Source organism: Ornithorhynchus anatinus, chromosome X1 (genome assembly GCF_004115215.2).
Source record: "Ornithorhynchus anatinus isolate Pmale09 chromosome X1, mOrnAna1.pri.v4, whole genome shotgun sequence".
Taxonomy (NCBI): domain Eukaryota; kingdom Metazoa; phylum Chordata; class Mammalia; order Monotremata; family Ornithorhynchidae; genus Ornithorhynchus; species Ornithorhynchus anatinus.
The window spans coordinates 115596183-115624081 of NC_041749.1; the positions used below are offsets into that span (position 1 = coordinate 115596183).

The 27899-nt window shown below is 56.3% G+C and overlaps 1 protein-coding gene across 1 annotated transcript; it reads left to right on the forward strand.

Moving 5' to 3' along the window:
- Positions 1 to 4773: 4773 nt before the first annotated feature.
- Positions 4774 to 26927, forward strand: NR2F6 (nuclear receptor subfamily 2 group F member 6). The gene is made up of 4 exons (XM_029050672.2): positions 4774 to 6722; positions 13390 to 13484; positions 23274 to 23798; positions 25387 to 26927. Exons 1-4 carry the CDS (start codon positions 6448 to 6450, stop codon positions 25659 to 25661), a joined length of 1170 nt encoding a protein of 389 aa, XP_028906505.1. The 5' UTR covers positions 4774 to 6447; the 3' UTR covers positions 25662 to 26927.
- Positions 26928 to 27899: the final 972 nt, after the last annotated feature.

Consider the following 27899-nt stretch of genomic DNA (forward strand, 5'->3'; position numbering starts at 1 on the left):
GCACTGCACTAAGCACTTGGGAGAGTCCAATGCAACAGAATTGGTAGATGTGTTTCCTGCACACAATGAGCTTACAGTCTAGGGGATCTGTGGGAAGCTCCAAATTCAGAGGGGCACAAAGGAGTAGTAATAAAGTAAGAGGAACTCGGCATACACCAAGTGGAGGCCGACCAATAGTTTTTCTGAGTTGTGCCAGTCTACCCTGGCCCAACGGTGTCTGGGATGGGGACTGGAGGGAGGAAGAAAGCTAGGTGGTTGGGGGGGTTCTTTGTCTCCCTGCCCCCCTAAACCTTCTCCCTGGGGCTGGCCTCTTCTCTTTGTTCTGGTCTGGCTTTTGGTTAAGGAATGTTGTGCCCCTGACTGGGCTGCCCCCGATTCTCTTCCTTTTGAAAGAAAACACCACCACCACCCCCGCCTGTGCCTCATCCCCTGAACTCCCTCTCCCATCCAGGGTTCTCGACAGGGCCATAGGGGTGGGGGGCTGGGGAGGGGAGGACGGTGAGCTCTTTTATGTTGCAGGCCATCAGGGTTAGCCAAGCAGTACCGGGTAGTCCAGTCCCTGCCGGAGATCAAACGGCATCACCAACTGGACACGATGTCAAAATAAACACATCCTCCCAGAGGGGGCTGAAGCAGGGAAGGGGCCAGAGTAGGGAGAGGAAGCCTCTTCTAGCTTTCTCCCTTCTTTCTGGGGTGTGGATTTCAGAGGTGGTGGGGGTGGGGGGCAAGAAGAGGCAGATCCCCTGGGAGAGGATCCTTAAGCAGGCTTGGCTCCTTGGCTTCCGGACTCTGTGCAGCAGTTTCTCTTCCCTCTGACACTGTTTCCCTCAAACTTGCCTAACTGGAAGTCTCCCTTGTGGAAGCTCTGAGGGGCCTTCACTGTTATTTCCCCTGGTCCTTAATTTATGTCCACTGAATCCCCCCACTAGACTGTGAGCCCCTCCAAGGCCAGGGAGGGGCTGGTTATTTCCTTCCTCTGTTCCCCAAGATCCTGGTTGGGTGTCCTGTGCCCAGTATGTGCTCAGTCATTCTGAATATCAAATTCTGGAGCTGGAATCAAGTCCCCTGCCTGCTACACCCCCCCCCCCCCCGCACCCCCCCCCAGCCCCAGCCCCAGCCCATCCAGTCCATTCCCCTGCCTCCAGGCTAGTCAGTCTTTATAACTACCCAGACTGTCCCACCTCCTGATTTCTAGAGAAGGGAATTTCACAACCTTGCCAGGTCGGGTCACTCACTGTGGTGTTAGGAAGTTTTCTGTTTTGTCTCACCGCAGGGCTCACTCAATCTTAGGGCTGGACTGTGGGGGAGCTGAGCCCTGGAGTGGCAGCTTTTGCTTTGTCTTTTGAGATTAAGGAGCTGTAGCTGCCAGTTTCAGGGGGCCTGGTTCAAGTAGAGCAGACCTGGGCTCCTGAAGCCTGCTCCAGAGCCACCCTGCCATGATCAGAAGGGATCTTGAATACAGGCAGCAGCTTTAGATAGAGCCAGCAAGCAGACTGCGTGTGTCCAGGGTTGCATTCCACCGGGCGGAAGGCTCTGGTTACAGGCTGAGGGTGTTTTTGAACTCCATCTCCACCTGGCCTACAGGCACCCGGAAGGGGATGGGTCTGCTACTGTGTGGATGGTTGGAGTGGTACCTGGATACATGGGCACTAGGGAAACAGTACCCTGCCCTCAAACTTTGCCAAGGAAATGCAGTCCCAAACTGTCAGGGTGACCCTGACACTTTTTTCATGCTGGGCTCAGGGGCCAAACCCTCTTTCTGGCCTGCTCTATTGTCCTGTTTTGCTGTCTGAATGGCTCTGCCATTCCAATCTCCCAAATTCTGCTCTGCCTCCCTCCCTGGCCGTGCCCGCGCCCTTCCAACCTGCCCTGCGGCACCTTCTGCCCTTCTAGATCTGGGCCTCCCACACTGCTAAGGGCACACCCTTCTGCCCTGACCTCCCTCTTCCCCTCCCTCCCTCACCTATTGCCCGCCCTAGCCACCAGGGTGCTATTGAAGCGGGCACAACAGCCGCTGGGTGGGAGAGGGGAGGAGCTGAGGCCCAGCCAACTCATTTTTGCTGTGGCCCAGGCTGGCATGCAGGGGTGAAAGGCCAGGACATTAAACCCCGAGGATCCTCTTCCCAGGCCTGGAGCCCCATTTGAAGTTCGCTGGGGTGGTTAATTATTAACGTTAACGAGTGAGCCGTGCAGAGGCACAATGGAGCGGGCTGCCACCCTTCCGATCACTTCACTAGGATTGGATTGTTAATACTGAGACTCCATTAACTAAAATTAAAATGGAGTTAGAAGACTCATTAACCACCTACCCAACCCTCTCCTACCCCTAGAGCTGGACCTCTCTCTCTAAGCCTCTAGATAAATTTTCTCCTTTTCTTCTTCTCATAGTTTACATCTAGCAGTTGCTGGGGGGTGGGGTAGGCGGGGGGGTGCACACCTGCATCTGACAGTGAAATCCCAACCAGAGAAAAGCCAATCCCTTCTGATATGGGCCGTTGGACAAATTTGATATGGGACTGGATGAACTGGTGGACCAAGCCAGAAGTCGCAGGCTAGTTGGCCGGGCTGTCTGGTTGTTGAGGCCTCCCATTTTCTCCTGCTTTAGGCATATTTGAGCCCATTTTTTGCATCAATTTGAGAAGGGCAGTACCCGTGGCAACTCTAGCCAGCAGGAGAGAGGAAGCAGGCCACCCCATGAGCTGTAAAGGCAGAGGGGAGGTTTCCAAATGAAAGGACTTCACAAAGCTCTGCTTGGGCTTGGGTGACAGCCCACGATGTAGGGCAGATTTCCAAGACCTTGGAGAAGAGCCCTTTTTAGGAGAACAGGGTGATCAGAAATGTAAATAGTTGTGTTTTCCCCCCACCCAGGCTCATGGTCCTCAGGGGCATGGCAGTATTGAGAGCTTGGTGCCCCTTCCCTGGGCAGCTCTAGCTTTGTGTGTGTGTGTGTGTTCGGGGCGGGGGGGGGGGAGGGGGGAGGAAGAAAGCGATATATGGGGAGCTCTGGGCTCACCAGACAGGATTAGCAATGTCTCGCCCGGAGGTTTCCAAAAAACACACACACCCAACACAGCCCGTTCCTACCAGAACCCGGAGCCAGGAACAGGGAGACCCGTCAGAGAGGAGACGTCCAGTCGGGGAAAAGGTGATCAATTCCTCCCCCATTTCTAGGTTCTCTCTGCAGTTAGCTGGTGCTGGGGAAGAGGGACAGAATTGATTTTGGGGTGATATTATGGTTTGAAAGGATGCAGAGGAATTTGGGGCAATTCCAAAATAGTTCAGATCGGAGAGTTTCAACTCGGTTTGCCTGAGTGCCTCCCTCACCCCCGCCCCTGAAACAGGACTGCGTGCACATTTGAAATCCGTTTGCTTTAGCAGCAGACCTTACTCGGAAAGGCATTTGTTTGCTCCACTCCAAACACGTTTTCTGTTTTTTGAAAAGAAAAAAGTAAGAAAAAGGGGAGGGGGGCGAATGGGAAGGGTAGGGTTGAGAGAGAGGAGGGGGAAAGGAGGCGGGATCTGCTAATGGATCCCAGAGCTTCTGTTTCATAGGACACCCTGGCCCCAGTCCCCGGTGGCCGTGGGGCCTCCTCGGAAGGCCGGAGATTCGGGTCGAGGGGTGGGAAACCGGTTGGCCGTGGCTCTCCCCCTCTCCCCACCCCGCTCACCCGGGTTCAAACCCAGTTACTTTCCCTAGGCCCTCTGGTATGTGTAGCTAAAATGAAATGTCACGCTCGCCCTAGCCCGGGGTTTTGCTTCACTACTATGGGGTGTGTGTGCGAGGGGGAGGGGGAGATGGCGGGGAGGGGCAGATACGCACGTTTTGCTGACGGCAGGGCCTTTATTATTATTTAAAATGACACGAATAAAACACAATCACTTGTATGGGCTAAGGGGTGTGTGAGCGCGTGTGTGTGTGTCGGGGTGGGGGGGTGGGGGCTGTTCAGGCCAGCATCTCCTCCAGGGTACAGAGCCAGCTCTGTCCCGGTTTCACCTCCCCCATCTCCATTCGTTCTGGTATGAACGCCGCCAGGAGGATGCAGGGGGCCCGGGGGAAGTGACTTTCTGGGAAGAAGGAAAAAAAAAGGCAAAGAAACTGGGAAGGATACCTTGGGGTCAGGCAGCACCCCCCCACACCCCCCCCCGCAGACTATTGCAACCCGGTTGCTGGAGATGTCTTTCCATCTCAAGCACCGTCTTCGCGAGCCAAGCCGGTCCCGTTTAAAGCTTTGCACGGCCGGTAAGGGCGGGGGCGGTGGTGGTGGTGGTGTGTGTGTGTGTGTGTGGGTGGGGAGGTGCCGTGCCCCTTTCCTCACGATTCACCCACCATGTGACTTTTTCGTCCCCACCCCTTCTCCCGGTTCGGGAGAGAGCAGAGGCGGATGCTCAGCGGGTGCCCAGGTGGCAGCAGCAGCCCAAGGGGCAATGGAGCGCTGGGGGAATGGGGAGCCTAGGAAGGTCGGGGAAGCGGGGCGGGGGGGGGGGGGAGCTCCAACGCTTTGGGGCTGCAAAGCAGCAGCAAAGGGGTTAAGGTTTTCCGCGGCTCGCGCCCTGGGGGGAGGGTCAGGCCTGAGCAGGCACATTCCTCCCTCCCTCCTCCCTCCCTCCCTCTTCTCCCCCCCCTCCTCTTCCCCTCCCCTCGCCACCGTGCCCGGGCCCAGCGCGCGCTCTCTGACACCCATGTCCTTATAAGGGCAGCCGTCGCCGGGGCAACCGCTCCCCCCCCCCCATTCCTCTCCCTCCCTCCCTCCCTCCCGAATGGAACGTTGTATGTCAAACCGGCCGCAGCGCAAGAGCCAGGAGCAGCCGGGGCTGCAGCGGGAGCAGCATCAAGAGGAGCTACAGAGCCCGCAGCGTGCAAACCGACACGGCCAGCGGGGGCAGCAAGGGGCGGCCCTGACCCCGCAGCAGCAGCAGCAGTAACAGCGGCCCTGTTTCCCATCCACCCCCACCCCTCCCAAGCCTTTGAGCGCGCTGCAGAGGGCGGGGGCAGAGCCAGGGTGGGGGCTGGACCCAGGCAGCCGGCCCCCAGCTCCGGGCTCGCTCTCTCTCCGCTGCCCCTCCCTTAGAGTGCAAGGAGGAGGAGGTGGAGAGGAGGAGGGGGCGATTCGCTGCCGCCGCCGGCTGGCAACTTGCACCGCCTCAAGTTCCGCCCAAACTTTCCCCCTTGCTTGGTTCCAGCAGCGGCAGCAGCAGAAGAAGGAGGAGGAGGAGGAGGAGGCGGCAGAAGCACGGATGACAAATCTCCAAGTTTCTCCAGCAGCAACAGCGGCAACAGCAGCAGGGAGAGTAGTAGTTATTTGAAGACCCGGGAAGGAAGGAGAGAGAGAGGAAGGAGGGAACGGAGCACCAGCGAGCAGCAGCAGCGGGCGGGGAGAGAGCAGGAGAGGAGCCCAGCAGCAAGGGAGGAAGAAGAGAAGGAGGAAGAAGCCGAGGGGAGCGGGGGGCGGGGGCGGAGCTGCACCCGAGCTGCTAGGAGGAAGCCGAGGACTCGGTGGCTCTCGGGCTCCAGTGGCCGAGGGACCGCGGCCCGGGCCTTCCCCCACGGCCTTGCTGTCCGGGGCATCTGGTTGCCTCTTGAATCCACCCCTTCTCGCCCCATGCTTCCAGGGTCAATGCACTGCACAGGCTAGCAGCTTTGGACTTTGCAGGGGACGAGATCGGGACATTTCGAAAGTGACCCCTCCAATCCGGAGAGGCTCCCTCCTCGAAGCTTCCCCTTCTTACCCTCCTGTGTCTGCTTGCCCCTTCCCCGCCCCTTTTCGGGGTATGCTCCACGAGACGGTCCCCTGCGCAATGGGCCCGGACCGGGCCGGGCTGTCACTGGGGCCACTGAGCAGGGCAGCGCGAGCCAGGCGGGAGGCGCGAGCCCCCGGGGCCGGTGGCACACGCTACTAGCCTGCATCCCGATTCTCCCTTGGGCTCTGCAGAGAGAAGCAGCCGGCCTACCTTGCGATCTGCACGCCCCCCTCCGCCCCCACCTTACCCTCTCCTTCCCACCTTTCCCGGTGCCAGGCGCGTGGGAAAGTTTTGCTTCTCGCCCTGCTCTTTCCCCCCAGCGGGAACCCCAGCCTGGAACTCGTCCGACCAGTTCTCTAGTATTGGCCTCGCGCGGACTGCAGAAAGTTGTTGCAAAACCCTCTTTTTTTTTCTTTTTGAGTGCGGCCGGGGAGGGGGAGGGAGAAGGGGAAACAGAGGAGGGGAGCTCCCCCGCCTGGGAGGTGGGTGCTATCGGCTTCTCCTCCCGGTTTTATTTTTAACGCTGACCCCGGCAGCCCGAGGCACCCGGCGCCCCCCTCCCACCCCACCCCCGCCCAATTGCAGCTGCTTCTGGGGAGGAGTCTTAATGAACTTTGGGGGCGCGGACCTTCCTCGCCTGCCAGATCCTCCCCGGAGAGAGGAGCGCTGAACCTAGGGCGCCCCCTCCGCCCCCTTCGGGGGGGGAGCATGGCCATGGTGACCGGCGGCTGGGGCGACCCCAACGGGGACACGAACGGGGTCGAGAAGGGGGGTTACCCCCGCACGTCGGAGGAGGACTCGGCCTCGCCCCAAGGCGGCGGGAGCGATCCGGAGCACGGCGAGGAGGACAAGCCGGGCATCCAGGTGGACTGCGTGGTGTGCGGGGACAAGTCCAGCGGCAAACACTACGGGGTATTCACCTGCGAAGGCTGCAAGAGCTTCTTCAAACGCAGCATCCGTCGCAATCTCAGTTACACCTGCAGGTAGGTGGGGGGGTGAGGACCAGGCGTCCAGGGAAGGGGTGCCCCTTGCGTGAAACGAACCCTCCCCTCACCTTTACCCCTCTCCCCTTTGTCATACTCTACCTTGACCTACTCCCCTTTTGTCCTTCCAACCCCCCCCTTCCTATTTTGTCCTCTGTCCCCTCCTCACTCTTGACCTTTCGTCCAGTCTTCCCTTGACCCGGAGCCCTTTGCCCCTCCCCTAATCTCCTTCCCGTTCTGCACCCATCCATCCTCCTCTCTACCCCAGCTCTTCCCTCTCTCCTTCCTTCCATTTTTTTGCCCTCCCCTCCCCATTCCACTTAATTTATCTAACTTGCCTTTAGGGGGTTGACTCTCACCCCCTTTCCCCGAGGGACTGCTTGGGGGAGAGGCCGAGTCCCGGAAAAGGAATAATTTTAACCAAGAGAAGGGACTCCTGTCAAGGGAGGTTGTAGGGTGGGGTAGGGAGGGCAGAAGATCTTGAATAGCGATTATTGTTTAAATCAAATGTAGTTTTTACTGAGCACCTACTGTATAAAGAGCAGTGTTCCAAGTGCTTGTGAACGTACAACAGAGGTAGAAGACAAAATCCTTGCCCCCCAAAAGCTTACAATCTAGTGGGATGAGTGTTGATGACATATTAAGTATCAGGCAAAGCGTAGAATAAAATAGCTGCCCGGGAGGGTGTCTCTTACTTTCTGAATTTAATTCATGCCCACGTCTGCTACCTAAACTCAGCCCAGGACAGAGATGGTCCTACAGGACCTTTTGTCTCTCTTAAAACCTCCACAACCGACTATGAGAACTTTTAGTTGGGGAGGCTCTAGCAACCAGAGGGCTAAACCCTAGAAGCTTTGAACTTGGTTAAATCCCACTTTTCAGGTCAGTTATTTGGAAGGGGGCTCATTTTCGCAACCCCAGCTGTGTGTGTGTGTGTGTGTGTGAGCACGTGTGCTCACGGGCTTTATTCCAGGTTTGCACAGAGTGTGTGAGGGGAGCCGGGGGAGCAGAGGAGGGGCAGGCTGGAGGCATTTGGAAAGAGAGGTCCCAGGCTAAAGAGGACCTGAGACACCCTCCAGGTACCTGGCATTATAGAAGAGCTCCTGCTCCAGGTGCCAATTCCTGGCTCTTGTTAGGTCCTGCCTACTCCACCTTATGCCCATTCCAGGATGGGACTGAAGGGGTCAGAACACCCCCAGTGGGAATTCCATCTCCCCAACATGCCTCCCCCAAGTGAGAACCCTCGTTTGCCCTTTAGTGAGAATACTGACAGGCAGAGTGAGAACCATTCATTCATTCAATAGTATTTATTGAGCATGGGAGCTGGAGCCACCAGATCCCAGCTTAGAAAGTTCTCTGGCCTCAGCAAACTCTTTCCCCCCAAAGCTTTGAGTGGGATATGGAGGCTGAGCCACTCTCTGGACTCGTCAGCCACTCTGCTGGGATGCCTGTTCCAGGTAAAGATATTTGGAGAGCATCACCTGAGCTGGTTGGAGGTAGCTCCAGCAGTAGTCAATCTGTTGCCCTGCTCTTTGCTACGAGGTAGGCACCTTTGCCCAGGAGGGCATTCGTTCACAGGCAGGAAAGCCCTCTCCCTCCCTTCTTGTGGTGGAGGGCACTGCCCGCTGTCAACCCAGAGTGAGCCAAGATTCTCTATTTGGGGTTTCAGTCTGACTACAAGGGGCTGTTTTTCTTCTTCCCTTCCTCGCTCCACACACCTCTGCTCCACCAGCCTTCCACCTCTATTGGCCATCCTTCATCCTTCCCCTCCTTGAAGTGCTGAGTCATAACCCCCACCCCAGGGTCGAGCTGGGGGTGGTGATGCGGTTGGAGTTAAGGAAGCACATTCTGGGTTGCTCTAAAGATGTGAGAGGTGAGATCAGAGATAGACTGTGTGTGCTTTCCCTATATAGCTCAAAACCCAGAGTGCTTCAAAACCAGAGGGCACGCTCTTCATTGACAGCTTTCTCCTTTCCCTCCTGCCTGCCCCTTACAGCTCTCTAGATTGAGGAATGTCTCGTGTATCAGCAGATCACAATGAGGCCACGAGGTGGGATTGATCCTGAAGCTCACAGAACCGAGCCTGGGCCACTCGGACACTGGCTTCAAACCGCCCCCCCCCCCCGCAGACAGCTTAGTTTCAAGACTGTTGGGCTGCATGGGACCGAGGCAGTGGGGAGGGGAGGAGAAGGTATCTGGCAGGGATCTTGCTTTTTTCCTTGCTCCTGGTGCCTGCTACTGCTTTATTTTATGTCGTGCCCCGGCCCCCACCTGCCACACCCCCAGTCTGCCTGGTTCCCATTTTTCTTGATCTATTGGAGGGAATTAGCTAATTTTCTTCCCCTCCCCCCTCCCCACCCCTTCAAGAGTTCGCTCTCTTTTTTTTTGCTTTTAAAGAGCCTAATTATCTTTGCCACCTGTTTTGTGAAAGCAGCCGTCAGGCTCAGCATAAACAGCATCAAACCCAAATTTCCTCAGGATTTGAAGCGGCGGCGGGATCATCTCAGCGCTCGTGCTCCGCAATTAGGAGTCTTAATTATGTAATGAGCGCCCTCCACGCACACTCCATCCTTAACGTTTGCTGAGCCCATCCGCAGCTGCCAGATGGAGGCGTTGGGACTGGCTCGGAAAGATCTGAACTTTTGTTTGTTTCAAACTGAATTTGATGGAAATGGAAACTTAGGAGATTTCGAGAGGAAACTCTCCCCCTCCCTGTCCCCCATCCCTCTTGCCTGCTGCTTGATATTAAGGCAAAAGCTGCTTGGGCTTGGTGGGGAGTGGAGAAATTATTCTTTTGGAGATCCACGTCAGCACCCCTACCCCCAATGATCGCGGTGCCTTTGACCCCCCTCCCCCTTCTTTGGGGCCATCGCAAACGCGAGCATGACCTCACTTCGGCTGTTTGGCCCAATGAGAGAGCTCCCAGGCCCCAAAGTGGCCTAGTTGAACATCTGGTTTAACATCTGGAGGCCTTACCACCATCACGGTCATCAGTTTCAGTTTCTCCACTGCCAGCCCCTCAGGATGGCACTCAACAGAACATACCGGAGACTTTGTCCTGTTCCCGCTCCCGAGAAACCCTAATCTTTTTCTGGATGTAAAGCAATAAGCACCAAGGGGGAGACCGTATTTTTTCCTAGAGCCTCCTAACCCTTCCCAGGGAAGGGGCAGGGAGGGTGGAGAAATGGAAGCCCAGAGAGATTCACCCCAGGTCACACAGCACACCAGGGGCAGAACTGGAACAAGAGTAGAATCTACCAGCTGCTTATCCAAGATTTAGGTTCTCCTGCCCTTAAAACTTAAGAGTTGTTGTTTTGGGTTTTTTGTTGTTTTTAAACATCGGGGGACAAGCTGGGGGCAGGCAGGAGAAAGCACTCCCTGGTTCCCTCAGTTAGCGGGTCCCTGGTGCTGCCACCCTGAAGGTAATGTTTGGTGGTACCTGATGTCCTCCCTTGCCTTTGGGTCAAGTGGAAAGACCTAGATCTTGGCTCCAGGGAGGCCCCAAACTACTTTTTCTCCAAAAACAGAGCTTGGCTTAGTGGAAAAGGAAACTGGCAGCAGCGTCAGGCCTGGGGACTCCAAAGTGTTTTCTTTTAGGAGTTGAAGTCACCTCCATTACTCTCCATTCCCCCCCTGCAGAGCTCCTCCTACCTTTATTTCAGCCTTGTGAACAAAAACACATTTACTAGCCAATCACTTTTTTCCCCCCATTTCTTTTATTGGGGGTGGAGGGGAGCGGGGAGAGAGGAAAATGGACATCAGCCCACCTTTTCCTTGCAGGAGCAAACCATAGGAAATAAAGTAGAAATAATGAGTATTCTTTTCCCACCTGGCAGAAAAAGTTCATCTACATGAGTGAGAAGGCCAGAGGTAGCGGGTATGGCTGCCACCATGTTACAATTTGTGGCTGGGTATTAGTTCGATTGATCCCCCTTGGGCACTGGGGGCATTTTTATCATTACTTTAAAAAAGAAACAGAGCACCTGAGACCTTTATAGAAGCTTTCTCATAGAGATTCCACGGCAACCAGGCTGACTGATAAAAGTGGAATTGGTCCGCAGTCCTGAAAGTCTCTCCAGCTCCCAGTCCTCCCTGACCAGTTCCCTTTGTCCACATTGGATTTTCCTGGCTTCCCACTGGGCCGGGAACCCCCCAGGGGTCTCTGTTTCTCATCCTCCCTGTTTACATCCACCCTGGAGGTTTTCCTCCCTTAACCCTCCCTCCCCCTCCCCCCATCAGATGGAATGCAACTCTTGAAGTTTCAGGAGGCGCTTATCTCTGTTTCAGAGTGCCGCCACTTTTTGTTTACATCAGGGGCCTGTCAGGTTGGAGGGGTTGGTTGGGGGGGGGGAGGCGTGGGGGGGGGGGGGCGGGCAGGGATCCTTCAGACCTCAAGCAATTTTAAAGTCCAGAATTGATGATCCCCATTCCCCTTCTGAGCCAAACTCGAAACCCTTCCTTTGTTTAATCTAAAGGAATAAGTGCTATGGTTGAAACCGGCAGGACCCACCCCTTATAAAGCCAAGTCGTGTCAGACATCTGAGTGTCCCCGTTGTCTTCAGCATCCCACACAAAGGAGAATGGAAAATGCAGGCTTTGTCTCCGGTCAACTTCGGACTTTTAACTTTGGAAAGGGGAAAGCAGTTTGGGGTGGGGGGCACAATGTAACAGGCAGAGGAGAGGGCTGGGGCTCCCTGGGAGAGGGTGGGACAACAGGCCCCTCGACTGTGACTTGGGTTTTTTGTGAGTTTTGTATCTCGGGCTTGTCCTGTTTGGGCTGGGATGTTGGGGGTGGGGGTGGGCAGTGGGTTTGGGTGGGATTGGCTTGTGGGTTGAGCCTGGCTTGAATGAGAACTGAAGTCCTCGTTGGGGAGTGGAGTGCCAAACTGGAATATCCCTGCTCTCAGGAAACTCCCCAAACCCAGTGTACCTTTGCCTCTGCCCAGCTAGATGGCCTCAGTTGTTCTTCTCAAGGGGCAAAGCCCTCTTTCCTCTGACCCTAGCCCCCCTCCCTCCACCAACTGAGAATCCACCAAGCCATCCACAGCCAGAGCCGAGATCCTCAGAGGCGTCTCAGGACAAAGGGATGGCCCTCGAGCCAGTTTTCTTTTCTCTTTTTTCCCTCCTCCTCTCTCACCCTCTTTTCTTTTCCTTCTCGGACACGCGCTTTGGCTCCCGGAAAAGCCAAGCAATTAGTGGGAGGAGGGGGCGGGGAGGAAAATCCGGTCACTGACTGCCACGGGAGTAGGCGCTTGAGCAAGCAGTCGGCTTCCTGGGAAGGGCCGGGGATCTGCTTCCCCTCCTCTGAGAGCCTTCTAGAGGAGTCTCACCTGAAGCTGTTCCCTTCATGGCTGCGACCCTCCCAGAGGGCTGTGGAAGTGGGCATTCTGAAGGGGCAAAGATCCAGGATACGCCCCTCCCCCTTCCCCCCCCCCACTGCCGTCTGGCTTTAGTGACTCGGTGTGGACTGGCAGGAGGCATTGAAGCTGTATGTGTTGCCCTCTCCTCACCCCCACCCAATCCCCCAACTCCCTGGGATGAAGACAAGCGAGGTTTGGCCCTGTCATGACCGCTGTGGGACTGAGAACCTGGCCCCAAAATTGATTGCCGCGTACGCTTTCTCCCATCCCTGCCGGTCGTGTTCCTGACAGGGCCTGGGGTACAGCAAGCGAGTCGGCGGGCAGGGATGTGGCACACGGCAAAGGGCATACAAAGATGTCTCACACCCAGGACCTACTGACGTCCCAAGCAACTGCAGCACGGCGGAGGTGAACGGGCAGTTGTCTCGGTAGCTGCCGAGGTCTCTGCCCTCCATGTCCGCCAGCCACTTTTCACGATTCCTGCTAGGCCTGTCCACCTCGCGGGGTGCCCTAGGTGGTTCTTTGGTTGGAAGCCTTCACTCCTGATGGCTCAACCCCTATGGGCACTCCCATTTACTGTGGATTCACCTCCCCCTGCTGTAGCAAAGTGTGGGTCAGTCTTTTGGCGGGGGTGGTGAAGCAAGGGAGGGGGTGAGCTTTCAGCACCACATCCAGCCCTATGTGATATTGGGCAGTACCCACTGGAGGGAGATCTACCAATCTCTTGAGGGGGAACCCCTCTTCCATGCCTTCTTCCTGGAGCCAGGTGGATGGAACCAAGCCACTGTATCTCATCTCTCCGGATCATTCAGCCCAACATGCCCAGGGGATCCTCAGCACATCGGGGTCCGACAAATGCCCCCCAGTCAGCGTGCGTGGTGGTGGGGAGGGCAGGGGAGACAGACTCATGACATCCACACTGGATAATGTTTGCTGAGTCCCCTGTGGCTCCTGCTCCAAGTAGAGATACTGAACCCTGCGAGGACTCAACTTTCCCTGCCCTCCAGGAGCGTACAATCTGCACTTTGTAATTGGGCAGGAGGGAGTTGGGAGCGATTGTGCAGGTTGGTGATCATGAATGGTGACTAGATGGATCACCGAGCAGATTGTAATGGTGGCCCCTGGCTGAGGTACCAGCCAGACTAGGCTACTCTTTCAAATGAAGCTCCCTCTCTGCCCCTTCCCTGCAGGCCCCATTACCTCGGGGTGTGTGATTTGGGTTGCTTTGAGGGAGATGTTAGGGGTTTTGAAGGGTGCATGTCCCCTTCCCCATAACCTGACCTGCGTATGTTTGTGACCCACCTCAGGTCCAACCGGGATTGCCAGATTGACCAGCATCACCGGAATCAGTGCCAGTACTGCCGGCTGAAGAAGTGCTTCCGTGTGGGCATGAGGAAGGAAGGTAAATGAATGAAGTTGATGGTGATGCTAATAGTCCTACTTTGGATTCCTTCAGTCTCTGCCCTCCAAGCCCCTCACACTGAGAAACAGTTTGGCCTAGTGGAAAGAGCCTGTGCCTGGGAGTCAGAGGACAAGGGTTCTAATCCTGACTCTGCCACGTGTCTGCTGTGTGACCTTGGGCAAGTTACTTCACTTCTCTGAGCCTCAGTTCCCTCATCTGCAAAATGGGGGATTCAGTTCCTGTCCTCCTGCCTACTTACTCTGTGAGCTCCATGTGGGACCTGATTATCTTGTATCTACCCCAGCGCTTAGTACAGTGGTTGGCACATAGTACGTGCTTAACAAATACCACAAATTATTATTATTATCTCCCTTCTCCCTGGAAAGTTGGGAGGGCCAGGAGATACTCTTCCCCTGGTCAGATGAGGTGAGTGAGGCCCAGAGAGGGAAGGCGACCTGCGTGAAGTCACCCGGAGTTCCAGTGGCTAAACCAGAAACCCAACCCAGTAATTCAGACTTCTGATCTGTCGTTTGTGCCGCCAGTCTCTATGGCAGGCATGAGCCCTGAGCCAGCTTGGAAGGCCACCTAAAGGGAAGTAGCCACATGGTTGCCCTCCCCGTCCCAGTTGGGTCCTCTCATGCTTCAGTGGTCCCAGCATGCCACCCCAGCAACATTGCCTCTAAAATGCGTCCACTTCTCAGATGCGGACACTTGGGGGCATCAAGCATGTGTTATGGAGGCCACAGATCATTGGGAGCCCAGGCCTCAGAGCCTACCTGTGTAACTTACAGAGTCAAACATAAAGTGCTGGTGGGGAGCTGGAGTGATCCAGGGGGACTACTTGGAGGAGGCAGCCTTGTCAGAGTGCTTTGAAAGAGGGGAAGGGCGTCGTTTGACAAAGAGGAAGTGAGAGGGCATTTCAATCAGGGGAAGTGGCACATGCATTGGCTGAAATGCAGATGGAACCATTACAGTGACCTGGCCTCTGATCCTTTATGGAAAGGTTCCTGGGGCAGGTCCAGGTAGGGGCACCCCCTCCCCAATTCCCTCCTGCTTTGACTTTCTGGGCCCCCTTCCTTCCTCTCGGCCAATGGCTCTGGAGATGGGGAACTTGGATCATTGACTTGGGCGAGTGAGAGAACAGTCAAGAGCCGATGGCCTTCTAGGGAGGAAGAATCCAAGTTTAATTTGGAGAGTTTTCCATCCAGTCTTTGGGGGCCTATGCAAATGATAGACAAATACAAGTGTGACCTTCCTGATTATGGCAGGAGCTTGGATCTGGCCCTCAAGGAAATCCAGTGAAGACTTCTGAGCTAGGGGGAGAGAATGTAAGAGAGAGAGAGAGAGAGACTAGAAACTGCCAGTAGGGTCTTGGTCAGATTATTTTTTTGACCTAAATAATGACCCCAATAATATGGAGCCTGGGTTTTTTCATTGCACTTGTCCTTCCAAGGCACCCGGGAGACCTGTTAGGCCATTTGCTCTCACAATGGTACAGGACCATTTCCATACACTGCCAGGGGCCCTGGAATTTTTCTGCTTATTTTACAGGTGGCAATACCAAGGCCCAGGGAGGTTAAGCCCTTTGCCCAAGGTCACATGGCCTCACCAAACAGGTTAAAACACCCTGTCTCCTATGGTTCAACTGCAGATCCAAGTAACAACACAAGTTAGGCCAGGAGCAGTTGTATTGACCTGCATATTAATATTATTCATGATGATGATGATCATCATTAATATCATATTTGTTAAGTGTGTACAGTGTGCCGAGCACTGTACTAAGGTAGATACAAGCTAATCAGGTCAGACACAATCTCTGTCCAACATGGGGCTCAAGTTCCAAGTAGGAGGGCAGACAGGTTGTGAACGTTCTTTCTACAGATGAGGAAACTGAGGCACAAAGAAGCAAGGTCACTCGCCCAAGGTCACACAGCAGGCAAATGGCAGAGCCAGTATTAGAACTCAGGTCCTTTGACTCTCAGGCCTGGGCTCTTTCTACTGGGCTTATGCTGCTTCTAATAAAGAATGTCCTTTTCAGAGCCCCCTTCCTTCCAGAACATGAATCCCTCATCCTGTCCTCTTTCCTTTAGGGAGCTTAACTCAAGTGGACCAAAAGGCAAGGCAGGTGGGGAGGGGCCAGGCAGACAAGGTCCAGAGCAGGTGCTAGGAGGGACAATTTGGATTTTGCAGCTTGGGTGCGGCTCTGTTGCTATGGCTACTGCTCCACCGGCAAATACAATAGGAGCGGTTCCCCCTCCCACCAAGGGTGGGGTGTAGGGGGAGAGGGAGGGTAAGGATCCCCTCCAAGGGAAGGGAAACCGAGGACAGCATGACCGAGGAGTCAGTGGGGCTGAACAGGGTCCCCTGCCAGCTGTTGGGGGTGGCGAGATCAGAATCTGGGCTTCTTTGCTCCCAGCCCCAGTCCCTCCACTGGTTCCCTCAAGCCAGGCTGGGCTCTGAGCCCTGATCATCGTGACCCAAGGCACCAGCATTTGGAGGGGAGCTGCCTGAACCCAGACAGAGCAGAGACCTTGAAAAGTTTTCAAAGAAAAAACTCCAACTCAGACTTCTACTGAGTAGGAAACCTTAGAGGCTGATGATCAGAAGTAGTAGCAGTAGAAATAGTATTAAGTGCTAGCTGTGTGCAGAGCACTGTACTAAGCACTAGGAGAGAATACACCGCAGAGGAATTAGAGTCCCTGTCCCTCGCGCGGCTCTTAGCCAGTCGTTTTAATTGAGCGCTGAGTGTAGAGCACTGTACTAAGCGCTTGGGAGAGTACAACGGCAGGCATATTCCCCACCCACAATGAGCTTACAGTCTAGAGGGGGAGACAGAGACAGACAATCTAAGAACCAAGCAGAACTCACTCTGCAGGCTCCTTTGATACCCCAGTCCTGACCGACCCTCTTTATCTGCCATCCTAGGCTCGCAGCTCTGGGCTCTTAACTAGTTCTGCACCCCCAGAGGTTTTCCTCAGGGTGCTTACCCGTTTATCCTGTCCCCAGAGCTAAGACCGTGGAAACGGACCGAGATTTCAGCAGGGGAGAGTGGGTTTCTGGGATCTCCTGGTGGGGCCTGGGAGTGGGGTGGGAGGCAGGTGGGAGGCAAATCTGCAGAGGGAGTGAAGGGTGATCCAGGTGCATCCTGGGAAAGCAGCACTCTACCCAAGACCTCTTGGTGTAGGGCAGGCCCGGATTGTCCAGGGATTCCGGTGGTGCTTCCTGGACCCTCCCAGGTGGCCCCAGGTAGGGGCCCCCGGACTGAACTACATTCCTGAACTCAGGACCCAGCAGCCAGAGAAATTCTCAAGATGCCAGTCCACTGGGTGGAGCTTCTGGGGGTTGGAATTTCAGGGATTGGTGACATCACTAGGGGGCAGGGCCGAGGTGCTGCCACTCCCCGAGACCACGTGGGACCGTCCAAGTGTCCACTGGGTCAGGCCAACCCTAACCAGAACGGTCTTCTAGGGTCAGCGCAGCCCTTCAGAGGCTGTTGCTGATGGGTGTGGACCCCCAGGGAGGCCCCGAGCTGGACCCGGTCCAGTAAGCAGATGGCCACCTGTCTCCGTGCGGTCGGCTCCTGGTTGCATCCGCGAGCAGTCAGGGAAGAGGGAGGGGCTGCTGAGTCGAGGGCCGATGGCCAGATCGATCCAGAGACGCATGCCAAGAACTCATCTGAGCATCCACGTTCTTGCTGCCCTCGTTTTTCTCTCGCCGCTGGGAGAGTTTATTTTTAGAGGCCGCGCGCTACGTGCTAGAAAAGCAGCAGTTGGAGAGAACTCGAGATCCTTCAGCCCTGGTGGGTCTAGGAAGTCTCTGAATCCTCGGGCTCCAAGGGACTTTGAGGTCACTTCGCCTGGTCCCTTACCTCTGGGTAGCTAGGGCCTCTGGCCATTGGAGAAAAACCAGTTGGAGGGGGGCTCAGGGCAGGGGTGGTGGTCCTCTATCTGGCTGGCCAGCCAGGCAGAGAGAAGAGGGAGAGGAGGGTTCCAGCCTCCAAGTCCCCCACCTGGCCCTGTGCAGAATCTACCATTCTTCTGGCCCCTTGGAGCCACCAAGGAAGTGAAAGGCCCAGTCCATCAGTCAATGGATGGTATTTATTGAGTGCTTGCTAATAATTAATTAATTATGGTATTTGATAAACACTTACTATGTGCCAAGCACTGAGCACTGGGATAGATACAAGTTAATCATATTGGACACAGTCCTGGTCCCATATAGGGCTCACAATCTTAATCCCCATTCTACAGATGAGGCAACGATAAGTGAAGTGACCTGCCCAAGGTCACACAGCAGACATGTGGCGGAGCTGGGATTAGAACCCAGGGCTTTCTGACTCCCCAGCCTGTGCTCTATCCACTAGGCCATGCTTGCTATGTGAGAGCACTGGACTAAGTGCTTGGGAGAGGACAATAAAACAGGGTTGGTAGACACATTCCCTTCGTACAAGGAGCTTACAGTCTAGAGGGGGAGGCAGACATTAATATAAATAAATAAATTACAGATAAGTATACAAGCACTGTGGGGGTGAATATCAAGTGCTGAAAGGCTGCAGATTCATGTGCATAGGCGACGCAGAAGAGAGGGCAGGTAGGGGAAATGAAGGCTTAGGCAGGGAAGGCCTCTTGGAAGAGATGTGATTTAATAAGGTTTCGAAGTGGGGAGAGTGTTGGTCTGTCAGATATGAAGGGGGAGGGAGTTGCAAGCCAGAGGGAGGACATGGCAAGGGGTGAACTGAGAAGCAACATAGCCTAGTGGATAGAGCACAGGCCTGAAAGTCAGGAGCTGGGTTCTAATCTCGGCGTCACCCCTTGTCTGCTGTATGACCTCGGGCAAGTCACTTAACTTCTCTTTGTCTCAGTTACCTCATCCGTAAAATAGAATGAAGACTGTGAGCCCTGTGTGGGACAAGGACTGTGTCCAACCCAGTTATCTTGTATCTACCCCAGGGCTCAATATAGCACCTGGCACATAGCGCTTAACAAATACCATTAAAAGGGTTGGAGGGGTGGTAGTCAGAGAGATCGAGTGACCTCAGCATTGGAGTAGACCTAGGATTGGAGTTCTCAGCCCCTCTCATTACTGTCTTCCTTTAGTTACCCTCTTGGGGCAGGGCCCCGATGGATGAGTATTTCAAGGTGAGCAGGAGACTGAGTTTTCCTGTCTGTTTAGTAGTTTTCAAATCCCACCATCCCATTTTTTTCCTCAGGAAACCAGGCTGGAACCCACCTGCCCCATGTCTTGGGTCTGTCTGGGAAGCATGCTTGACTTGGGAAGATCCAGTATGTGGGTTGCACAGGCTCTTTGCTGCTGCTGCTCCCCCCCCAACCCCCGCTTCCCGCTCCATCTTCTCCCTCCTATTGCCATTTGACTGAGACTCTGTTCAAGTGCCCCGGGACGGCAGGGGCCAGGAAAAGACAGTCAAACCTGTCCTTGAAATGGGCCAAAGACTGAGTGAGAGGAGATTGACCCCAAAGCCCAAAATTGGGGGCATCAGATTTTGTCCACGGATTTCAGTTCTCTGCCCTCAGTGCCCCGACTCCATCTTGTCCATTCCATCTTTTGGGTCCTTTGCAGTCCTGCAGTCCCTTGTAGAAAGGTGGTCGAGCCCTTCCTCCTGCCGGCCCCGTGCTGGCTGCAGGAGAAGATTCCATTTGAATTTTTATTTTTTTATTGGGTCACGAAATCCCTGAACACTCCCCACCCGGAACCTCGGCACCAAGGCAATAAGTAGTGTGTGTCTATAAGGTCCTTTTTTAATATTAAAATCACCTTCTCCCCGTCCCCACGGAATCGTCCTGCTTGGTTTGGTTTCATTTCCTCCCTCTCTATCAGCCCATGTGCAGGGTTTGGGGCTTCTGCCCCTTCTTAACAGGGAGTTCTTGGTGCTCAGAGTCCCCTGCGGTTTTCCCAGGACTCCATATCCCTCTCCCTCCTCTCCAAATCTTTCACCATCTCCCTTCCTACTTCCTTCCCCCCAGCACTCCCCCAACACACACACGCACGCGTGCGCACACACACGCACGCGTGCGCACACACACACACCAGGCCAGCCAACACCCTTGTGCCTCCTCCCTCCAGTTACCTGTCTGGCTAGTTCTCTGACCCCCACCCTCTCAGAAGCCCTCATTAAAAAAAACAACAACAAAGAAACTACACTCTAGGGGTCTTGCCTGGCACAAATCAGGACTGGCACTGGGTGAGTGGGTGGATGGCTGTCAGCACCCAGGACCAGCTGCCCTAGGAGTAGTCCCAAGGGCTCCTTATTCTTGACCCTGCGGACCATTCGCCAAGTGACTCTCTAGGCCTCTCTACCCTTCCAAGGTCACCTGGGAGCAGCTGGAGGGTGGAAAGAATCCAGGCAGAGAGAGGTTTAGGCTTGGGCTTGGAGAAAATGGGTCACGATGGGGATTCCCCTAACAAGGACCCCCTGGGCTTGTCACCCTCTGCCCCCAACCTGGCAATAATGCCAGCTCTCCTCAGGCCAGGTTCAGTCCCCTCACAGGAAACGGCCAATGGGAGCCTCTAAAGCCGCGGGGCAAAGAACCAAAATTCTATGTTCCCTCTAAGAAATTTTAGCCCCACCCTTCTCCCCAGTTGCACATAACTCGGGTGTTTACGTAGTGTAGTGTTTAAGCCCTCCAAGAAGCCAGGGGGTCTTGGTGGCCTTACCTGCTCCCACCCTCCCAAGTCTGGCACACCTGCCATGAGCAGAGCCTGTATCCAGAGCTGTGGGGAGAGACCAGAAGAACCAGATACCGGCTTTGCCCTCGGGATGGCCATAGTCTGAGAGTGACAAGACAGGGACTCAAGAGACAGAAACATGAAACATTATTGAGGAATTGGAGAAACTGCCATGACAGAAACAAAGGGACTTTATTTTCAGAGCTTAAAATATGCCCCAAAGGGCGTGACCGGAGCCAGGTGGGGCTCTTCTGGGAGGTCTTCTCGGAGGTGGACCCTTCCTGCTTTTGGAGGGGTGAGGACGAGGGATTGAGAGGCAAGGGTGTTCCAGGTGGCAGGAGCAGTGTGTACAGTGGCTCGGAGGCAGAGAGGCAAGTGTGGGAGACAGAAGACAGGTTGGCATAGCATTCAGGAATCAGGATCAGTATTCCTGGTGGGTGTGGGTCCCCACATTGAGCCATTCTGCTTCAACCCCCAGCATTTTGGCGGGTGGGGGAGTGAGGGGGCAGAAAGCCAGAGTCCTGCTGCCTAGCCTCCTCCCCTCCTCTCCCACCACTCCCTGGGAGATGGGGGTGTGTGGGGCAAAACCAGCATCAAACACTAACAACACCACGCACTTCTGCCGGATCTCAACCCCTTCCAGATATGCCATTTTACCAGGAAAAGGAGAGAATTCAGCCCTCCCCCAACCCCTAAGGGTTGCCCTACCGGTCAAACAGGTGGTGTGTGCGCCTGTGTGTGTGTTGGGGGAAATACAACCCTGTGGTCGATTGGGTGGTATCATGTGACACACCTGGGCTTCTATCCGGGCTGGGTGACCTACATGTTGACTGAAAGGTCAGAGATGGAACCAGGAGATAAACTTAGCCCAATCACCAAGGCGCCACGATTGAGTCAAACATGCAAATCAGTTCCTAAAACTGTCTCCCAGCTGGGAGTGGGCGCAATCCCCCACCCTTCCTCCCCCCACCACCCTATCCTCCTGGCTGAGGTCAGGGTCCCCAGACCCACCATCAACTTCTCTCTCCCCGATCCAGCACCGGCTACAGCAGGACCTTCCTACCCCTTCTCCCCCACCCCCTGCTCCAGATGGGCTTAGGCATCCTTATACCTTCATGTGGCACAAGCTCTGTGGCCCCAAGAAGAGGCAGTGGGCAGCTGGCACTTTGGCACAGGATGGGACCCCCATGCTGGCCCCCCAACCTGCCATTTCTCAGGATGCCAGGGCCTGGGGATGGGAAAGTGAAAGGAAAGAAGGGGTGATTGACTTTGCCATGCCCAGATGGTGCCCGCCCAGTGTCAGTGACTCAGTGTCCTGAAAAACCCCTCTGGTTTTCCCCTCTTTCTACCCTGGCTTCTCTTCCTTTGCCCCCTCACCCCCAGAACCTTCCAGTCCAGCACCTTTCTCTTACTCAAACGCCACTCTGAAGCTTTTTCTCTCGACTTCAGCGACCCCTGCTCCCTCCAGACTCCCTGCCCCCTACCAGGTCCCTCAGGTCTCTGGTTCCAAAACCCGGGTTTTCTTTCTTCCTTTCTTCTCCCTGCCTCCCGGGTGGGTGGGGGAGGATGGGTAATTGCCAGTCCTCTCCCTCTGGCCCTGGGCGCCACAAACAAGGCCTCCTGGCTGTGTCCCTGGATGTGTGGGGGGAGGATAGGGAATAACCCAGACACTTCTCCACCCCTTCAGTCCTTTTGAGGCATCAGCCGTGACTGGCACCTGGTGAAGGGTTAGGGTGGAGGCAGAAGGGCGCCAGAGCTTCTTGGGGGCCGGGGGGGTGGGGGTGGGGAGGGGGCGGGACTGTGTAGGTGTGTGTGTGCCAATGCGTGTGTTTGTGTTTCATGCTACCTGCGGGTCCCATGTGTCCAGGAGTTCAGGGCAGGGGAATGGGGTGCCTTGTTTATAGAGCACCCCCATGTGGGGTAGGGATTGTATCTGATCAACCCCAGGGCAAGAGGCTGAGGCTTCGAGAAGGCAGGAATTAATAATAATCATTGGGGTCTTTATGAAGCATTTATTCTGTACCAAGCATTGTGCCAAGCTCTGGGGTACCTATGACACCATCAGACAAGCTTCCCAATTCCCAGTTGAGGCCCCAGTGCCACTTTAACTCTCTGTTCCCCAAGGGATGGCTGCTGATCGCCAGATGTGGGGTGGCCAGGGCACAAGGGTGCATGCCCATCACTAGGGAGAGCACACCCTGGCTGGCACCTGGGTCCCGTTGCCACCCAAGGTCATCGTGCCACAGCTGCTCTGATGCAGAGGGAGTTGGCCCCGGGCGGAGGTGAAGGGGGCCGGGAGGCGGGGGGAACCAAGCCCGAGCAGGCAGCAGACTCCAGGCTGGCTGGGCACCACTCCAAAGCTGTGTGCGCCTGTGTTTTTCTACGCCCCCTCCATCCCAGGACCCTGACACAGAGTGCCAATTTCCTCCTCTGCCCTTGGGGGTTCACCCCAGCCCAGGAAGGGGGGCATCCTGCATATAGTTGCCCCCTAACCTGTCGCCACAACTCCCTGCCCCAGTTGGGGTAGGGCACAGCCTGGGAGCTGGACATCTCTTACCTGTTTGTATGTTGCCTCTTCTGGATAATGAAGCCGCCTGAGGGCTTCCTGCCTTGGCCAAGGAGGAGGAGGAGAAAGAGAAAAAACAAAGGGAAGGGGGGCTCCAGTAGAGTATAGGGAGCACTGGGAGGAGCTGACCAGGAAAGCCCATGGCTCTGGCCAGCTCCTTGAGGGTTCCAGCTCTGGATCTCTATCAGTCCCCAATTTTGTAGTCCTTCTGGGAGAGGTCTGGGAGAGAGAACCCCCGAGTCCCTAGGTAACTGACCCAGAGTCTAATAACTCTCCCTTTTCCTCCCCTTCTGCCCCTTCTTCCTCTGCCTTATGGCTTGTGCTTTTGGCTCCTCCTGACTTTCTATCTCTGTCTCTTCCTCTCCCATCTCTTCCCTTCCACCCTATCTCCCTGCCTCTATTTCTCTATTTACATCTCTCCTGTCTCTCTCCCTGTACATCGCATATCCCTGCCTTGGCCTCTCTCTCTTCATCTCCCCCTTGACCCCGTATCTATCTCTCTCTCTCCCCCCCATCTCCCACCGCCTCCCCCTCCCCAGCCGTGCAGCGGGGCCGGATCCCCCACAGCCACTCCAGCACCAGCCCCACGGCCCTGCCCAGTGGCGAGTACTTCAACGGTCAGCCCGTGTCTGAGCTCATCTCCCAGCTGCTGCGGGCCGAGCCCTACCCAGCGGCCCGCTATGGCTCCCAGTATGCCCAGCAGGGCAGCGTCATGGGCATCGACAACATCTGCGAGCTGGCTGCCCGTCTGCTCTTCAGCACCGTCGAGTGGGCCCGCAACATCCCCTTCTTCCCCGAGCTGCCCGTCTCCGACCAGGTGTCCCTGCTGCGGCTCAGCTGGAGCGAGCTGTTTGTCCTCAACGCGGCTCAGTCGGCCCTGCCGCTGCACATGGCCCCGCTGCTGGCGGCCGCCGGCTTCCACGCCTCCCCCATGTCCGCTGACCGTGTCGTCTCCTTCATGGACCAGATCCGCGTCTTCCAGGACCAGGTGGAGAAGCTCAGTCGGCTCCAGGTGGATTCGGCAGAGTACAGCTGCCTCAAGGCCATTGCCCTCTTCACGCCAGGTGGGGGCTGACCCCTGATCCCCCCCAAGCCCCTCTCCCTCTTGAGCTCCCCTTCTCGGGGCTCCCCAAGTCCCACGAGGCCCGCCCAGAGGCAGGCTGGACTGGGGGGCCCGGGAGCGAGCGGAGAGGGGCCGGACCCTGGGAGGCCGGGACCACTTGAGGCAGGCCCCATGAGGCCTGGCCCCAGCCGTTCGGTCTGAACCGGACGGTGGCCCCGTCGGCCCTGGGGCTGACCCGGTCTCCCCGGGATCCTTTGGACTGGACCTGCCCAGGCCAAGGTCAGCCTGGGGCAGCTGGCCTGGTCTGCACCCTACCCATCATTTGCCCTCCTCTCCTAGGCCGCCCAGTCCCCCAAACCAAGCTCCTTGGCCCCGGCGTCATCACCAGCAAGCATTTACCGAGGTCTGCCGTATGGGGAGCACAAGACTGGGAGCTGGAATGCTTTCAATGAAAGTTAGACTGTAAGCTCCTCGTGGGCAGGGAACGTGTCTCATGCTTCTGGCGTACTTTTCCAAGTGCTTGGCACAGTGCACTGTGCCCAGTGGGCGCTCAGTTCTCTACACAGTAGAAGTAAAAGACACGATCCTTGCTCTGAAGGGGCTTGCACTCTAATGGACCCAGACCCGATGTTTGTGTATGTGGTGGGGAAGATGGAGTCGGAGGAGGCCGAGGAGGCCTGGCCAGCCCTGGGTCCTGGAACATCCCATGATGGAGCCAGGACCAGAAGCAAGGAGTTCTGGACCCCGGCCTCGCTCCCCCCCCCCCCCAATACGCACACACACACACACACACACACACACACACTCTCTCTCTCTCTGGACCCTGCTCCCTTACCTGAGTGGGGCCTGGAGGGTGAGGGCAGTTTTAGTGCATTGAGCACCCACCCCCCCGCCCGTTGAGGCCTCCCTGGCTCTCCATGCTGTCTCCACCAGCTGGAGAGGCCGATTCTGTGTCCATTCTGCCCTCCGGTGGTCAGACCGTGCGAGTGCAGGGAGCCCAAATCGCCTCCCTTGCGGCCCATCCTCGCAGCCCGACCGCGCTCGCTGCTGCTGCTGCTGCCGCCGCTGCTGCTGCCGCTGCTGACGGCGGCTGGAGGGAGGGAAAGGGAAGGGAAGTGCAGCTAGGCCAGAGCACTCGGGGAGATTCCCGTGGGGCAGGGAGGGCAAGACGGAAGGAGACGAAGGAGTGAAGGGTAAGGGAGCCCGACCCGGAGCCACTGGAGCCTGGACTATTAAAACGTATAACAACAGATCTGACTGTAATAGAACGGTATCCAGTATAATCACTTGCTGCATTTATTCAGTCCGGTTTCACCTGGCCCCTGGGGCTCTGTGACACCCTCGCCTCGAGCCCCCTACCACGCCCTGCAACCTCATTTCCTCTTCCACAGGTCCGACTAACCTCGGAGCTGCTGCAGCCTTCTCTTTCCCAAAGGTCCTGCTGATCTCCCTTCCCCTAGCCCCCTCCAGCTTCCCAGAGCTCATGCTGCCTGACCTCCCCCTACCCCTTAATCCCCTCCTCTGCCTCAGGGTCCCTATCAGCCCCGCTCTGCGTCTCCCTCCTGACCCATCTCCCCGTCTCTCCCCAGACGCCTGCGGCCTGTCGGACCCGGCCCACGTGGAGAGCCTGCAGGAGAAGGCACAGGTGGCGCTGACGGAGTACGTGCGGGCCCAGTACCCCTCTCAGCCCCAGCGCTTTGGCCGGCTGCTGCTGCGGCTGCCCGCTCTGCGGGCCGTGCCCGCCTCCCTCATCTCCCAGCTCTTCTTCATGAGGCTGGTGGGCAAGACGCCCATTGAAACCCTGATCCGGGACATGCTGCTCTCAGGCAGCACCTTCAACTGGCCCTACACCACCGGCCAGTAGGGGGAGGGTGACAGACAGCTGGAGCAGCCTCCCCTCCCTGCCCCCCTTTGTCACACACCCCCTTCCTCTCCCCCCCCCCATCCTCCTGCCGCCAGGGGAGAGGGGTGGCTTTGGTGCTTCCTGGGGGCTCCGCCTCAGCCCCAGGGGAGGGCAAGGGGATTGGGAAGGAGATCCTGGCTCTCAGACTTTATCCTCCTCCCTTTGGACCCATTGTGGCTCCTCCCCCTGCCCAAATAGTGCCCACCCAGGCACCCAGAATCCTATGCCAGTTCAGTACAGTCCAACTCTTCCCGCCTTGGTGCCTGGCTCACCCTCTGGTGCCCAGTGTAGCTGTTGTCACCAGCAGGGCTTAGGTGGAGGTTATGGGGTAGGGGAGGTACCCTTGTCTGACCTCTCAGCCCCTGCTGTCCAGGCAGGATCCAAGGTCACGGGGCAGATGGGCACAAAGGATGGATGGGGACGAGGATTGGTGTGCCCGGGCAGCTGTTCTGTGAAATTCCCAGGAAGAAAGAAGAGGAAGGTGATGGGGAAAGATGAAAAAAAAAACCAAAACAAAACCCAGACCTGGTTTGCAACACCTGCCACTCCCTGGGCCATGGCCTCAAAGTCCCTTGCCCCTTCTCCTGGCACCTGTGAAGGGGCAGGACTCATCCCTGCCCCTAACCCCCACCCCCCACCCCACTGAACCAATTTTGACCACATAAAGTGTTGGTGGGGGAAGTGGGGGATGGAGCCCACCATATACATCCCCCTCTAGTGGGGCAGGAGTGAGCCCCACAGTACTGGTGCCTTTCCATCCTTCTGGAATCAGGCTCTTTCTGCTCCCCCTCCCCCTCCCCCGGCCCACTCTTCTTCTTTCTCCTTCTTGTCCTCTTCCTACTCTCTAATTGCGTGCTAAAGTCTAACAGGTCAGGGGCTTCCACCCCTATTAGGGACCCAGTTCTTGGGAGCCTCCAGCTATTTGAGTTTTCCCAGCCCCTTCCCTCCCCAATGGCCTTGAGCCAGTGCTGGCCCCATGCCCAAGTGGGGGGAGATGGCAGAGAGAGTACACCCCTCCCCACCAGCCAGACCGGTCCGCCTAGGCCCCTGACTCTCCTGCCACCCCCAGGGGCTGAGTGCAAAGAGGGAGGGTCTCCAGGATCGTCGTTGTCGTCTAGTGAAAGGAGAGGGGTTGGAGGACGTGTAATTTAGATTGATTCACTTAAAATATAATCTGTTGGACGCTACTAAATGAATGGCAACTTAATAAAGACGTTTCTTACCTGATGGGCGAGCTCCTTTGTGGTGGGGGGGTGGGGAGGCGCTCCCCCCACCCCCAACCCTTCCTTGAGCTAGCTGGAAGCATGTGACATGACTTTTTCCCAGAAGGGATGGGGGGGCTGGTGGAGGGGGGGGCAGCCTCAAGACAAATGCAGTGCTACATCTGGCATCTCTGCTGCTGGATGAATCCACTTAAACCCAAGCCGTCTACGCAGCCACTGTCGGCAGACCAGGCAGTTGGTAGAGTTCCCCACAGTCCCTTTTGCTCTCTCCTTTGCCCCCTCAGGCTGTGCTGGGGATGTCATAAACCACATCCTGCACCAGGGAGGACCCAGGCAGAGGTGCCCTTTCCCCACCCAATCAATGCCACCAGCCAATTTGGGTATAGGTGTTGGCATGGGCTGGGGTACCTACATCTTCCACTACTCCTGCCTGCCAGTGAGTCCGCCCCCTCTTGGAGTTTCCATTTCCTCCTAGGAGGAGATGACCCACTGCCCAGTGGCCCTCCCAAAAAGATACTGCAGGATGAGCCTGGAAACCACTAGAGGTAGGGTTAGGAGTGATGTGATGGGCCTGGAGGTGGTGGGGGAAGGAGGGACATGTGCAAAGGGATCCCTTGAGTTATTCCTTCCTCCCAGGATTCATCTGGGAGCACAGCAACTCATTCTGCCCACGGTTGGGACTCCAAATCTTAATGCATCCCAGTTGGCATGGCCACTTTAGACATGGGGCAAAGCTAGGCATATATGCATGAGTGCCCACACACACCCACAGTTTACAGGTGAGAGGCTTTTGGCAATGCTCAAAAAAGGGGCCTGGCACAGGTGCCCACCCTTGCAGGCTTTCAACACCATTTATCACCAGGATTCCCTTTTGGTACCCGGCTCAGTGCCTCCCTCATTGCAGGGGGGAAGGTGCCCTCCTATGCCCCCTGCTAGCCTGCTGCCAAGACCATCTCCTTTCTCCGTACATCAAGGG

Bases quoted from the DNA above. Each gene is read 5' to 3' on its own strand.
- NR2F6 (XM_029050672.2), top strand. From the start codon at position 6,448: ATGGCCATGGTGACCGGCGGCTGGGGCGACCCCAACGGGGACACGAAC. The intron at 6,723-13,389 runs GTAGGTGGGGGG...GACCCACCTCAG, and splicing joins AATCTCAGTTACACCTGCAG to GTCCAACCGGGATTGCCAGA. The intron at 13,485-23,273 runs GTAAATGAATGA...CCCCCTCCCCAG, and splicing joins TGTGGGCATGAGGAAGGAAG to CCGTGCAGCGGGGCCGGATC.